The 16,461-nt window shown below is 43.2% G+C and overlaps 1 protein-coding gene across 1 annotated transcript in view; it reads right to left on the bottom strand.

Annotated features, from left to right (window-relative positions):
- Nucleotides 1-744: 744 nt before the first annotated feature.
- ZNF804A (zinc finger protein 804A) overlaps nt 745-16,461 on the bottom strand; it is a 143,479-nt gene continuing 127,762 nt past the window's right edge. Inside the window, exons 3-4 of the mRNA XM_057389818.1 lie at nt 7,771-7,901; nt 745-5,441 (exon numbers count right to left, since the gene is read on the bottom strand). Of these exons, the coding sequence (XP_057245801.1) occupies nt 2,159-5,441; nt 7,771-7,901 (3,414 nt within the window). The 3' untranslated portion in view covers nt 745-2,158. The remainder of the gene's footprint in view (nt 5,442-7,770; nt 7,902-16,461) is intronic.

The following is a 16,461-nucleotide window of genomic DNA, read 5'->3' on the forward strand; positions in this document are numbered from 1 at the left end:
TTTTTTTTTAATGCACTGCTATATAATGAGATGGATTTTGTCTTTGATGGGACATCAGGGCCCCGGGGACAGCCTGTGCTGACTCCCATGAGGAGGGCACAAGGCAGGAGCCAGCACGCGGCACCCAAGGGACCCAGGTCACCCAGGACACACCCTCCCGCTTCCCACAGAGATCCCTGTCTCRCTGACAGGAGGGGCTGGAGACACACACCTTATGCAAGCAGACTCTTCAAATAAAGGAGCAGCATAAAGTCACTGAGTCCTGTATTTTTTAGGTACCACATAAATAGAAATGGACATCCACTTGAAGTTAGAAGCAGAGAAATTGTACCTTCCTTCTGAATTCAGGGGTGGGTGCTCAGCAGCATCCCCCTCCCTGCTGCAGCCTCAGCAGGGAGAGCTCTGGGCACTCTCCACACTCGGGCTGCCCATTTGCTCTTTCTTATCAACTTTTTGCTTATTAGCATAATTTAGCCCTTTGTAACTGCACAACACGGAAAACTCACATCCCTTGAGCAGCTGACTCTAATCATAGTGGCAAGATACTGTTTGCCATAGTTCTAATGCAGTATTATACTAAAACCTGCAGTATCAATACAGGTAAGTTCTAATGCTATAGATGCAGAAAATAAGATCCAGATATATATGTTGTAGGATATAGCATTACTYTGCAAATGGTTAATGTCTGCAGCTATTAATATGCAATGTATATTAATACTTCAAATTCACTATTATTTCATTTCAACTTTATATGATTTTATTATAGGATATAAAAAGGTAAAAAGAAGTAATTAATTGGGAGAGCTATCTATCACCTTTTATTATGGAGGGCCTGCTTCTAGCACTACCCTTCATGCTGAAAATCCTTGGCTTGACTCACGTGATAACACTTCATTTTAACTCAAAGGGATGGCTCTATCTCCGAACGACTTCTGCTTTTATTCTGGACTGTCACAGGCAKGGGTCTGATATACCTCACGCTGAAGCAAATGAGAACATTTCACCAGCTACAGCTGGGTGAGGTTTGACAGCAATAGAAAGGCTGCAGAGGTAGGGAGAAGTCTCTGAAACACAGTTAGAAACAATGGCAATATATTACGAGTTTAATTAATCTCTCTTCTGCATTACTCTATTTCTTTAGCAAAATGCTGCAGGAAGTAGGGGGGGTGAAGTGAGGTAAGAATTTGTGTCAAATCCTGGTGGGTTCCCTGACCTCCCTTTCATGCTCCCCTGTTCTCGCTGCCTTCACACACTGCCCAGCAGCAGGGACATCGCTCCAACAGATCCGTGGGCCAGCAGAGAAACTGTTCAGTGGAACCACGGCTTTACCATTCCCCTGCCAGCAACATCCCCTCAAAGCCAGCTGYTGTCAACATTATCCTTTTCTCCCCTTCCATTGCCGGTGTTCTATTTGCTCCATTGTCTTTCTGTGGTTCAGAATAAAAGGGATCAGCYCCACCACTCAGCAGTTGGTGCACATACTACAAGTAGGCAAGATTTGTCACGGTGACATCAAGCYGCTCGCACAAACACATCTATTACCCTTTCTCTCTGGCTTGGTGAGACAGCTGCCCTCAAGGTACTGGCCTCTGAGCCTCCCTGATAAATCACTGACGTGTAGGAAACCTGGTTATCCCAGCAGAGCAGGGGGGGAGGATGCTATTCAGCTGCAGAAGGACATGGAAGAACAACATACRTGAGGCTTATAATGAAAGATTTTTGATATACTTAAGTAGTTAACAAAAATTTATTGCAAGAGATAGTTTGTCACTAGATTTACAGTTTCAGAGAACATAGTACAAAACATAGTGCATCGGCTTTGTCTAAACATTAAATAGGTGCAAATACACAAAGATAAAAAACAAAAAGTGAATACTTTACAACATAAGTTATAGAACTATAAATATATTTTATATACATTATACATATTCTAAGACATGATTTTCACATATATATAGATACAGTTCGTAATTAGTATCRGACTATTCAGTGCTTTAGTTATAGTATAGGTCTGAACTTGCCATGAATGTTTCCATCATTATACTTACAGTAAAGGAAGGAGGAATTTTAATTGAGTTCCCAGGTTTGCGAAGCTGAGTTTAGGGACTTTGGGACCGGCAGGCCCGTGCAGCTGAAGGCTCCTTCCCGCAGCGCGGCCCTAGAAGAGCGGCTGCAGGGGGATGACGGCCGGGTGCGGGGCCAGCAGGGACGGGAAGACGCTGTGGGGCAGCGGGGGGAAGGCGAGCGGGGCCGGGGGCAGCACGGAGGGCGGCAGCATTGGCAGGTGCGGCGGGGCCACGAAGGCGGCGTGTCCCGCCGGGCACAGGCGCGGCCCCACGGCCACGGGAGCCAGCGGCGCTCGGGACAGCGCCGGCACCTGCGACACGAACTGCTGCTGCGGCTGCAGCACCTTGATGGTGCCGGCGTGCTGCTGCAGCACCGTGTGGTGGATGGTGGTCACCGAGGTAGAGCACAGCGGCGGCTGCAGCGGCAGCGGAGGCAGCGGCGAGCCCGGCGGCTGCAGCCCCGGGGGMCCGAAGGCGAACTTCACCTTGCCGGCCAGCACGGCCTGCGGCACCATCTGCTGGAACGCCTCCGACGGCAGCTCCTTGAACTTGTCGGGGCCGTCCGCRGGGAATATCAGCGCCTGCTCGGCCAGGGGGAAGGGGGCTATCAGCTGCTCCGCAGTCAGAAAGGTGTGGCTGTGTGCTTCTTTGAACGGCAAGGGCGGCGAGCTGCTGAAAATGCCGGGGTTACACTGCACCCACTCGCCGGCCACCTCGCCCACCTTCTCATGCGCCAGGGACTCGGCCAATTCATAGTGGCAAAGATAGGATTTAGGAGGAGCTTGTTCCAGGTGTCTGTTGGGGACGGGAGCTTTGTAACGAGCTTGGTTTTCACGGCTGTTGACATTTTCCTTTTTCTTTGCCTCCTGCGGGATAYCCTGTTTGGCAGCAGCGGCGGGAGCACTGTGCTCAGGAGCAGAAGCAGCTCCTGATGGAGTTGTGATGGCATCAGGAAGCGTGGCTGGTGCATTCTCCATCTCCGTGCACACCATCGGTTTGTCGTCTTCCAGCACCTGGGGGCCAGCAGGTTCTGGAGGTGACTTGCTGTCCTCCAGCTCCATTGTTTCATCCCTGTCTTTTGCATCGTCATCTTTGGGATCTGCATTAGTTTCCTCTAGATTGTCTCGAGTCAATGAGTCCTCCAAAATATTTGACGTAGAATTTGCAGAATTTTCTTTGGAAGGGTCAGAGGTCTCACTCTTTGCATTCCTGTCAAGGAGAACGTGATGGATTCTAGTTTTCCTTCTCCTGCGTTTCCCTTTTGCCTTGTGATATGTACCTAAAGCACGTGTTTCCCTCAGATACTCCTCTGCTGATAGTGTCTGTCCACACGAGCTCTCATCTGAGGAAGAGGAGTAGGTGTGCTGCCTCCGCTTGCGSTGGGGTTTTTCAGGTTCCTCTGTCAGAACACTGCAACTTCTCTTTATGGGCTGGCTCTGGCTTGGTCCCTTCTCCTCACTACATTGTCCTAAACATTTATGCTCTGGGCTACAGCTTGACCTCCTGACTTTCCAGCTGCAGCATGTTTTGGAGTGCCTCAGGCTGTGCCTCCTGGARCTCTGAGTCTGCTGCTTTGCCTGCCTCCGGGAGTTTGCTTTGCTCTTTCGGTGTGGTCCTTTACAACCACGGTGTTGGCCGCTATTTTTTGCACTCCAGAAGTCACACCAGCCTCTGTCCCAGTGTATGTGATCTGATGCAGAGATGGCTCTCTTAGGGCAATTTTCAAAGCCAAATTTTGGATGTGACTGCTGTACCTCACCTGCAGTCAACCAGATATTCCCTGCATCATGTCTGCACTTCTCTGCATTATTTTGGAGGTGCTGATACTTATTTTCATCTCTGTAACTAACTTCATTTTCGGTTACTGGAGACATCTCCATTTCTGYTACTGTTGTGTCCCCACAATGATGATAATGACAGTGACATAATTTTTTTCTTCTTTTCCGTTTCCTGCTTTTGTGRAGCCATTTTTCATGACTTTCTTTGATCCAGACTTTGTTGTATTTCTCATCTATCACAGTGTTCTGTCGCAATGGGTTTTTTGATAAGTGATACTTTTCTATTTTTCTGATCCTGAATGACTCRTCCAAGGACACTTTGTTTTCATTTTTTGCAAAGTCACAATTTCTGAAGAGGGAAACATCACCTAATAGGGGTATTGTACAGTTGCACACTTTTTTATTCACTTCTACTTCATAATCACCACACTCTGGAATAGGTTTATTTGTAAAATCCGAGACTAAGATATGGTTAGATTCAGTTTTATGGTGCAAATGAGGTATGTTTGGTTGATGCTTGGGCTTTTCTTGGCTGTCACTTGCTCTCGATGAYTTAAAATCAAAATATAAAGGATTACAGCTATAGGAAATTGATGGGTCTGTACTTGTGTAAATTAACATTTCTGATGGCCACTGAAGAATATTTGATCCATATTTGCTAAGAACGGGAACAAAGGGTTGACAAGGTCTCTTGTACGTGTCCGGTTTGCTTTTTGGGGCTCCGCTACCTTCTTCAGAGGGTGACGGAACGACTGCATCTGCCCCCAGATTTTTTATTTTGGTTTCAGTTGCAGATGGATGACCGTTCCCATCTGTATCCTTTTCCTCCGCAGTGTCCTGCAGAGAGGAGCAATCCTCCACAGGATCCTGCACAGGAGCTCGGTTTGCCTGCAGCTCATGCCCACTGCCATCCAGGGGCAGCAGCTGGGCACTGTCTGCAGCCAGGGGCAGTGCTTGTTCCCCAGAGTCGGCCGTGCTTCCATCCACACCGTGGCCATCCGTGTCCARGGACACTGCCTGCTTTGGGTGGGAYATGGCAGGAGCTGCASCRGGGCTCTCCARCACCCTGCCKTCCTCACTGCACGGCTCTTTGGGCTCCTGAGCTTCAGGAGCTTCTGCTGTGTCCATGCATTTCTCCACCAGTGGGTGAAAACAGTTGTGTTTCTCCTCAGGGCATACAACTATTTCTGCTGCCGACGGAGATGGAAGGTTACACGTTCCCGGAACAAACCTACTCCTTCTGCTAAATCCATGCTCCATGGAGGTGTCGTCRTTAAACTCATAGAAAACAGCAGCTGAAGACTCCAGTTTGACTGCTGCTTTCTTAGGAAAAGCAAAGGAGAAGCCAACCCTGTGTCCTGGAGCTCCTTGSACCTGATCTCCACATTTGTTAGTGTCGGAATGATGACTGCCTGCATCTCCGGGAGTGGAGGAAACAACAGAAGCGACGTCTTTGCAGTTCTGGGCATCGTGCATTAGTGTGCAGCTGAAATCCTGGCTTTTGGCAGAATCCACGGCAGCACTGTTGGGGACATCGCTGCAGTCATCTCGCACGGTCACCGTGGTGGATTTGAACATAGGGCCGCTTCCAGGAGCGCTAGGAAGGAAAATACAACTTTGAGTCAGTACCTTTCAGACAGCTGCTGACAGAACCATGAAATTACATTGGTATTTAAGATGTTCTTAAGGAAAGAGGAAGACTCTGTGGATATGTACCTTTAGACTATGAAAAAATGCCATGTTTTATAATAAAGATCACTTGGCTAGTACTAAAAAAAGGAATGAGTAAATATTATGCCACTGTCATCTCATTCATGTGAAGTTATCAGCTGAAGGACTAGTATTCCTACAAAGTAGCTAATTTTCCTAGACACACTGCCTGGCTAAGCAAGAGACTGTCTATCTCCACAGAAATCCTGCTTCTCCTCCCAGCAGACCCACGCCATGGTTACACCTCTGTTACTACAGAAAGCAGTTTTACACCCTTCGTGCTACAAAACACATTAAAACAGAGAATGCCTCACAGAGCACTTCCCCCTCAGTCATCACTCCAGGGACTGCTGCTCTGCCCGCAGGCAATCCCCCAGCAGCTCCCATCCTATCTGTGTGCACAGACCAAACCATCGCCATCTCAGCAATTTCTGTCATGGAAAAATAAAACTGGCGGGAGTATTTCAGCTGACAGAAGTGAAGTAAGTGATTCATCCCTCTTGAGAAAAAAATTATTACTGTCTACTTCTGTTCTTCATTACATGTCCTCTTCCCATCTGTTCTATTTGACTTAATAGGAAGCAAAGAGAAGAGCAGAAAGTGTTTAAGCTGACAGTTTTCCAGGATACACAGGAACTGCTCAGCACCAGGAGTAATAGACCTATGTTAAAACCATTTGTTTGTTTTGTTTTAACCAAATTACTCTGTGTTACAGTGCAGAGCAATATTCTCTGATGAGTCACTGGTAAAACTTGCAAGTGTCGTTTAGGACCCCAAGAAGTGCTGAGATGAAGAATAATTACTTTATTGGGTCTAGAAATTAAGGTAGAGGTTTTATGAGAAAGGAATTTCTCATGAGAATTCCTGCCTTGCCCAATTCTTCATGAATTTGAAATATATATTAAACCCTCATACAAATCCTTTCACATGGAATAAAAGGGTAACTTCTACAAAACCAGCCTAGAAAATGCCAGTTTAAAAAATCTGTCTATATCACACCTCTAAGGATGCAAAGTGGTAGTAAACAGCAATTATGAAATAGATAAATAAAGCTCAGATAGAAATTCTCCTTCAGGAACTAGCAGAAGGATTCCAAACAATCCTGAAACAACAAAGGCTTGCAAAATCCATGCTTCATAACATGGGAAAAGGGAAACAGTAAGTTCCTCTTTCCTCTTCCTCATGAAATATATGAAATTCAAATTTTGGAGCTTGTTTAGGGGGGGATGATATCTAATATACTCAAGTATAAAATACGGACATGTGAAACCCTCATGGAAGAGAAAGAGCTCCACACAAGTTATCATAAAAAGGTTTAAAAATTAGGTGTCATGTTGCTCCTGTCCAACAACATTCATGTCCCATCCACCTGCTCACTCACACTTTGTTTCAGCATGTTGCCCACCATTCAAACAAGGGACAAAGAGACACTTTCTGAACAAGAGCTGCAGYTTGGCTGGGCTGCTCTGTTAGTTCATCCGGGGAGGCCAGCGCTGAATAAAGAGAAAACATTTGTGCTTGAGCATCTAATTTTTTCTTTCTTTTTTTCTTCACAGATTRCACTGCGACAAGTACATATATTTTCAGTAGCTTATCAGTGTCAGAACTATGTCCTGTTTTGAAAAATCAGTCCCAACTACTCAGCTCAGTATTAATTTCAACATCTTGCCTAGGTGSAATAATAAAATGTACAAGTAGCAAGGAGTCACTTTTTCAGAGGGAGGTAAACACTCTGCTGAGCTGGGGAAAAGGAGCACTTACCTTTTAATATAAAAAATCCGGCTATTGAGGTTTAAAGCTAGGTTTCTGGATGCTTTCCCAGGAGAGCATTTTGAAAACTAAATCGCAGAGATCTGTTACATCCTAGRGAGACAGACTGTGTTCCTCACCTCATCAATGAAGTAGTGTCAGCCTGCAAATGCGTGACCTAGTTCACTCAGCTTTCAACCAAAGTGCCTGGTTTTATGAAATATATATGAAACACATCYTTTTTGAAACTAAAAATATGTGTCATTTTAGCTCAGCTGAAAAAGCAACGTTAAACATTCATTTCTGCACACTGTGTGAATCAAATACTGTACACAGAACGCTTCCAGAACGCCCTAAAAACACGTGTGTGTGGCTACAGCCAAGGCTGTCCCGCATCCCACAGCACCAGCTAGCAGTGGAGAGCTTCTTTTAAAGYATTTTTTATGTTTGAGGAGCTGTGTACTCACCACGCTCTCTCTTTCCTTAGCTCAGCCAGCTTGTGCAAGCGTTGAAGGGCTTTCTCCTGTTTTCTTTCATCCTTTCGTGACTTTGACGCTACATTTCGAGCAAACTCCCTCTGTTTGAGCTCCTTCAGCCTCTGCAAGAAACAGCCACATAATGCACATAAAAACCCCTGGGATGGGAAACATGACAGTGAGTTACTTGCTGGTAARTGCTCATGGCATAAATTACTCTGAACCTAGCCATTCAATAAAATTTGAGTATTTCAAGGGAATAACCAAACCACCTATAGAGGCTAGAGACAGGCTAGCCAGGCTAGAGACACACTAACAAAATTTAATGTAGCTTTTGTGATGACATAGGACAAGGCAAAGTTCACCCAGAATCTGGCTTGTGACTCTTCCCCAAAATGCTCCCCACAGCACAACTGCTTTTCGAGATATCAATAAGAAATGAAACCATCCCAGGTATTTTTCTGCAAAGCCTCTCAAAAGCTTGTTGATCCCCCCCCCCCAGATGATATTAAATCCGCAATTTTTCTGCCCGAGGTGCTGGGCATGGCATTTGTCACCTCTGCTGTGCGGAAGGTCCCTGTCAGCTCTTCTCTCCAGCTTACCAAGGTCTCCCTGGACCTGCCCTGCCACCTTATCAGTGTGCCAACACCTGCAAAGCTCCTGAGAGCTCCTGTCCTGCCTTTCCAGTCATTATTAGAGATGTTACAGGGTTCTGACCCAGCAGGGATCTCCAAGGGATGTAAGGACAGAGAAGCCTTGTATTYTGAGATGGGGAGATTGTGCCTTTGAAGGACACAGGTTTTCTGCTCTCCTGATGTCTGACACAGCAGTTTAGCAGATACTGAAGAGCAGTCCAGGATTTCATATGATTTTATCTCCAGCCTGTTTCTTTGGAGGGCAATGAAAGYGCACAGCTCTGATTCTCCACACAAAAATATAAAGTTTTCTTTACATCCCAGAAGSACAATATGCAGGGGACCCCCCCTARTTCTTCATGTCAGYAAAATGTGTTYCRGCAGGTYCCAAAYGCCACTGSTTTTCGGTGTGTCCCTGATTATGGCTCACAGTTTGATGACATYGTCTCACAAAACCATAATCTCATTGTCCTGGGAAGAACCTGGTGACTTGCCACCTTTTTAGCGTCCAAGGCTAATGGCTGGCCATGAGCAGGGGCCACAGGGATTTTCTGCAAAAGCAGAAATTCTACCTTCAAATTGTTTCAGGGTTATGAAAAACGAGTACCTGCAGTATTCTGCAGAAAAACGAGTACCACTCTCTATTTTCAAGTTTTGCATTCTTTTTCAAATACTTGAACATCCTTGATAGATAGAAGTAATCTGAAATGTAATCAATTCTTCCACCATTTATATTTTTGAAACATGAAAATTGTTTGCTTATAAAGATTTGCTTTATTGTGCGAATATAGTATAAGGTTATATGTACACTCAAAACTAGATGTACGGTACCATTTTTTCCCAGAAAAAGAACACTTGAAATGTGAAGCATCTTTGTTGAACATTTCTTACCCCTGTGCACTCCTCTCTTGCTAATGACAGCATGATACTGACCCTGCTTCCTGCCAGCCACTCACAAAACCTGAAGTATTTAATTTCATAGCCAACTTGTGAGCACTCAACACACAAGAGAAGGGAGGAAGTTTGCTCCTTCCCCTCCCCACCTCCAGCCCTTGGCACTTAAAGGGAAAATTCCATTGCATTTTGTGGAGCTCAATAATTTTTCAGGGTTTTTTTTTTCCCTTGCAAAGGTAAGGAAAGAGGAAAGGGATAAGGAAGGGAATAAAAGGAAGATAATAGGGTGCTGTCTCACAAGGTTAAAAAGGAGAGCTGAGGTGTATAATCACCTCCCAGCTGCGGTACTTTTCTGCAATTACAGAGATGATTATAATTAGTGATTTGAGGCTGACCAGCTTTTGAACCCTTTAGTCTTCCTGCTGAAAGTTATCAGGACTCCATGCCCATTCTCAGTTTTTAAGTAATTAAATTGTTCTCCTTGGATGGCTACAAGTAGGTGTGGCACAAGTTTTGTGCGCACAGCCTTCGCCCGCTCAATTCTTCTGGAGAACTGCTCTTTCTGCTAGACCTCAGCAGATACACTCTCCCTTTCCTGCACAGAAAACTGCTCTTAGCAGAAAATTAACTGCTTACACAATGGGCTTTGGTTTTATCTTTTCACTGCTGGGATCTCAGTTGTTTTCATGGAGTGCTTTAACAATCTGCAAAGATTATACCTTGGCAGGTTCTGCAAATGCATGCCTAAGTGGAACTCTTCCCAGTTCTAAACCACAAGACATGCACCTGGTGTTTCAAAAAATATTATTTCCTATAAATAAAAGATCACCTAAATGAGTAACTGCGTCCCCTCCATTTTTTCTTTTTTTTGATACCGTGGTTATTTTCTACTTTGTTTTTTTTTTTAGCCATGTGATGAACTATCCACACCTGCACTCCCTTACTGCACTTAGTCACACTCGCAATTTCTGGCACTGCATTTATCCTGCCCTTAGTTGCAAACTGTTGATTTCATTTGAACTATGCCAATGAAAACACTATCCAATCACACCCTTAGTCCCTGAATTCTTAGCATCAAAAGGACCCCCCTAAAGCTGTTCAAAGTAAATAGCAGCAGTARAAAAACAAGTGTGACTTATTCCTAAAAACCACTTTTTTTCTTAACATTTTTCTGCCTCCCATGTGGCAGAGCTAGTCACTAATGCTAACTTCAATAGCTGGTTTAATGCCCATTATGTTTGTGTTTTTCCACGGATCAGTAAGCAAATAATCAGCAGGCAGGGGCACTGTATTGGATTCCCTCCTGTATTTTGCTCTGCTGACGAACCAGCTCAAAGCGTGTGTGACCCAGCCAGCAGAGTTCACCCAACAGCTCACAATGAATAATTAAATGACATTTCTCCAAGAGACCGAAATGCCTTCATCATTATCCTGATACRCTGCATCGCCGCGGCGGAGGTGCAGAGCTCGGGTCACCCTCGCTTTGCAAATGACTTTGGCCAGCCTGGAGGGATGGGAAGCCTGACCCCRATTCTCCAGCCCTGAAATGTGATCCTGCAGCTGGGCTGCCCGCCCTGGGGCAAAAGCTGGATTATTTTAACAAATCTAACTGTACCAYGGGGCCTGAAGCAGAAATATTCCACTTCTTTCTAAAACCTCAGACAGGGATCTTGCTGTACAATGGTGCATTGTGCTGAGGTTCCTCAGTCCAGATGAAAAGAAAGGTTTTTACAGGCTCCTATGCACCTGTGCATGGATGAAACTATCCRTGAGATGACCACAGGAGCTCCAAACGCAGGTGTGGCTGCATTTCACTCACAGACACAGAGCTTTGGTGTTCCCAGACTTGCTGTGAAATACAACCGTAAGAAAAATCAAAGGAATCCTAAGCAGATTCCAACAAGACCCTAGTTCTGGTCRCTTTACCCTTGTCTTCATCTCTGTTTCCTAATTCTGAGTTTCCTAATTCTGAGTTTCCTAATTCTCCCCTGCATTTTACAATAGAGGAGCCACAAGCCCAGATTCCACTGTCAGAGCCAGGTGCCTGAAATCCCCCCCCTGGATCAAATCCTCCCAAAACCAAAGACACATGATGGCATTACATGTATTTCTYACATCATTGTTACAAGCCTTTTGCCACCCTGAAAAGTGGCTGTTGGCTTTTTTTTTTTTTTAAGAAAAAAAAACAAGATGTAAATACTTGTGGCAAAAGTAGCCCTTAAAGCTAATAAGCCTTCAGAACAAAGAGAAGGCATTAATGAATAAATAAAGGCAAAAATTAATGAACCCAGGACAGCAAAAGCACCTAAATGCTGAATAGTGAAACACAACTTACATGAATACTACAATAGCAGGTGATAAAAGGGGAGGGGGGAACCCCAGCCCCAAATAATTTTATAGCTTTGAATGTATAACTTAATGTTGTCAGGAAGGACTCTGAAGAAAAGCAGTAAGACTTTTTAGCAAATTTATGAAACCAAAGGGGAAATCCTAACAAGCATCAGGATTGGTGCAGGCTCTGTCTGTAGGGTTAATATCTCACAAAAAAGCCACTGTCCCACTAGCACGAGAGCATCATCTAAGGACTGCTTATTCAGACAGGCTCTCATAGACTACCTTTGCAAAGCTTATCTAGGAACAACTTTAATAGGGTCAAGAACCAATGGGAACAGTTTTTATAATAGCAGGAGTCAGAAAGATGCCTATCAGGAGATTTWAGGGCCGTGCAGTTCAGATATTATTATGCTAATTCACTTTTGACCTTAGATTAGCAATTAAATTACGTGGACTTTTACAATGCTGAAAACACATAGACCATAAATTCATTTTCTGATCAATGGGAGTATAAAATTACAGAATTTAACAGCCATGACATCAAATTTTGATGCTTTATTGTCTTTTTTATTTTATCAGGAAAAATGAGTGCATTCCCAGGAGTAATTTAATCCTTAATATATGTGGGTTTAGCTTTTAAAAATATTTCATCCAAATAAAAGGCCAAGCCTACTCCTTGTCCACCTGCCCAGCCAGTGACAGGCTGGGATCATGAAGATTTGGGATATTCAGTCCTACATGAGCATCCCAAGTCCAGGAGGAGCTTCCCCAGCTCCTCTGCTTTCTCTAACTCCATCTGTACCCTGAAAGGTGCTGGAAGTCCACTGCAGCTCCTTCCTGCCCTTCAAAAATTTCCTAATTACCTAAACATGAGCAACATGGGCTGGTAGCTCAGCACTGTGGTGGAAGTGGGACAAAAGTGGCATTTGGATTTATTTAAAATAAACATCTATTCCCATTAAATCTGTATATGATACAATGCATGATTTTGATACAGCAATTTTTTGTTTGAATTCAGTCTACTGATTAAAAAATCTCTATGACACACAATGAGTATTAATTTGAGTATTAATATGAGTATTAATATGAGTATTTCTGAGCTGCCAATGCTGATTCTGGAAGCTGTGCACATTCCCCTGTCTCTGAATCCTGCAGGACTGTTGTAAATAACACCCGGTCAACTGAGATGGGACATTGCTGTTTTCTGTGAATTATGGTGTGATAATCAGAGTGACAAGAACTCATCAGATAACACTTGTCAGACCAAACAAGATTAGTACCTTTCACAAAGAGGATCGAGCCTAATGAATTATAAATAATACCTGAACAGACCACCTGTAAAGGCTCAAATGGGCAATGAATTATGCCATTTARAGCAAAAAATGTTGCTTACTAAGAWGTAAAATGCACTTATTTTTCTTCTRTCTTTAGAAGTTTGTGAGAGCTTTTATATATATGATTTTATTCAATAAAATAAATACATGTGCCCTTCTCACAGCAGAACCACGTAGCACCTCTTGTCTTGTGCTCTGGTCTGCAATTCTACCTGCTTTCCRTGACAATATCTTTCATATGATTATTAAAAAAAAAAAAAATCCTCTTGTAAAGATTAGAGAAAACATTTAGACTTCAAGGGAAAGATACTACAACATTGGARGAATTTACCCTGCTAGTGTTACAGTACTTTCCTAGCAGAAGTTAGTACAAAACAATTTATTTCCACAGAAAGGAGAAATGTCACTACTTCCCAATGAAATTAGTAATTCAACCACTCGAAGAAGTAGTCTAGGGAAGAAATTAATAGATTTTTTTCTTCTTTTTCATGCTGCCACCATGGAATTAATTGCTATTATAGGTTCCTGAAAGAGAAGAGGAACAAGGGGCATTTTTAACAGCAGCTCACAACTGCTCCATGGGGAGCTGCTGCTGAGTGTCAGGGAAAGCTTCCTGCCATGGTGGTGTGGCACCAGGACATGGCACCAGGAGGGGCTGGGGAATCTCCAGCCCTGCAGAAATTCAATAATTTAATGCAAAAAGCCCCATTTACCTTATCCTGGTGAGCGAGAAAGTGGCAACTCCTCCCAAGCACTGTTTGTAGGATTTCTGTCTCTGCAGTGAGTGAGCTCCTCACGTTATCAGCAGATGGACCCCACTGGCCACTCACTTTTGAGAGGCCTTTAATAAATAACATGAATCKAYTGCTGGCTTAGCAATAACTTCCAGWTTRTTCCAAGTTATGAGCACTTCTACCTGCCTCTGCCTGTGMCTGCACCTCACTTTGAGCTGCAAAATTTAAACTTTTTCTCAAATACCAAGAGCTCCACAACTTTGCAACAGAACCGTATCGTAAATGAGATATTCAGCCCTCCACATGATGACAAGGCAACATAGAGGCTGTGAGTAATCCTTTTCCTCTTCTGTTTCTACCACAGATTGCAGCCATTCCCTCCTGATCATCTTTTAATATTTGAAGAAATCTCACATGCACACAATTAAATGCAGGATTTAAAAACAGAAAGTCCTTGAAGCCCGTAATATTCCAAAAAGGTTGATTCAGTACATGTAAAACTGCTCTTTTTCTAGCAYTGTTATGAGCATCATCCCAGACTGGGTAGAAAGGGGGGATGAATTAAGAGGAAAGGAAGGATGATATTGCTTTATCTGCCTATCAGGGGCCCAGCAGGAGGCAAGTGATGAGAAGATGAGATTTTTCATGATTCTGAAGATTCTTCACAAACTTTAAATGAACTGATGTGATGCAGATTTTYTCAAACAACTCCAACTCGCTCATGAGCACAAATGAACAATACACAGTAGTACAGTTTGTTGTGTAGTCTGCAAAAAGGAACTGTTGAGCCAGCTCCTACATTTAGAACCTACCGATATATATTAAATATATTAATATATAAATATATTAAATATATCTATTATGTTATACAACTGAAAATTCATATTGGTCTTTTCTAATTTTGTACTATAAAGMCTGAAATTAATTTTTCATGAAACATAATTAGTTTTTGAGACTACATACTTGTGTTGAAGTATCTTGCAAAGAGTCATGAGTTTAGATTTTCCTACATAAGTTTATGGGAAAAAAAATACTCTTGAGCTTAAAATGAAAAGCAAAGCCTAATGAAAACGTTACTGTTTCAAAAYCATGAGGAAAATCAGAACATCAAATATTTTGCACACTTGCACCTGTGAGATACATGAAAGCTAGTTATCTTTGATGAATATCTCCCTAATTACTCTTGATTATGTATAAACCGCAAAAGASATACACGGGAGCAATTGGAAGGAAAGAGAAATTTCTTAGCTCTCCGTTCTTTTCTTTCCGAAATTATCTGCCAGAAACAAACACGTCCTTCATTATGGGATGATTAATGCTGTTCCCAGCTCAAGGAGCCTCACTTGATCTGACCCTCCTCTCCAGCATCCCCTGCTGCAGGATGCAGATAGCGCCTCCACCATGGCTCCAGGACTTGGACAAATAACAGCTTATAAGGCACGAATTAACACTACTGCCGCTTTTGTTTTAAAATAACTGCGTTTTCCAAAGTTGACTTAATGTTGCCATCGTGCAAAAACRTTGTTTCAAGCCTGCAGAACTGCTGAGCGTTGCACAGTGAATATTTCACCGTGATAGCTGCTGAGCACGTGTGGAACAACAGCCCGGGCTTATTGCAAGCTGCGGGGTATTTTCTGTTAGCTTCAGCAAAAATCAGCTGAATATTCCATAAATATTAAGGGCACACAAAGGGAACAACACAGAAATACAGAATTAGCATCTCACCTATYTGGCAAGTTAATTTTGCCAGATAATGAAAAGAGCATGAAGCTGACACAGACTTCTACATATGGAAAGTGGTTACAGAGTCTGCAGTTTAAAGGTATTTATTTTAATAATTCTAGGCCTGGTTATACCTCTCTTGAAGTCAGTGGGGAAACTCCTGCTGAGCTCAGGGGGAGAAGAGGTTCCAAACACACCATGAGAATTTTCAGCAACACTTAAGGAAGCTTCCTCGGTCACAGAGATTAAAAACAAGATCAGCATGTGTCACTTCTTTAAGGGTCACTTCACCTTTACACCTCCTCCGGCACCATTTATGATTCTAATTTAAAAATAAAACAAACCAAACTCCAAAACCAGATGCAATGTTGTAAATTCTGACAAGAAATGGGTTTTCCCAGCACTGTTAAAGMACTTTTCCCAGCACTGTCCTGGCTCAAGGAGGACATAATACCCTTTCTACAAGCAAATTAAAAATTGATGGCAGACATTTTTAGTCTGTGTTTTCTCGTTTTGGCCTCTTCGGTCAYTGACATTTTAGGAAAGTCTGCCACAGAGACTGAAATGAACCTACCAAATCTTAAATCTTTCTGATCTCTACAATGTGCACAATGACCGAAAACAAGGAATTCATATTTACAGTCAGGTCCTCTAAAGGTTATTTCCCATAACCCTTGAAGGATACACTAATAACTGCTATGGGCTGAAGGAGATACATTTATTTTCCCCAAAGCAAGCTCTTTATTTTAGTTCTTTATGTCAGAGCTAAATCACAGTCCGTTTCTAATATCAGTTTTATGTTGGATCGCCGAGACGTTTGAAGCCTCTGCTCCCAAATTGCTTCTCATCAGCAGGATCTGGTCCTTGCCAAGATTTCCCCAGCAYCATGACAAGCTTCCTCAAAGAACATAAATTCGACCAATGAAAACTGCGACAAGAATGAGCCTTTGCAAGTTTTGACACATCTCAGCCACAGCAAAGTGGCACAGAAAAAATCTTAGTTCTCCTTGAGCCAATCTGTAATACTGT

The sequence above is a fragment of the Malurus melanocephalus genome, unplaced genomic scaffold (assembly GCF_030028575.1).
Source record: "Malurus melanocephalus ecotype Western Australia unplaced genomic scaffold, MMel_1.1 scaffold_20, whole genome shotgun sequence".
In the NCBI taxonomy this organism is placed as follows: domain Eukaryota; kingdom Metazoa; phylum Chordata; class Aves; order Passeriformes; family Maluridae; genus Malurus; species Malurus melanocephalus.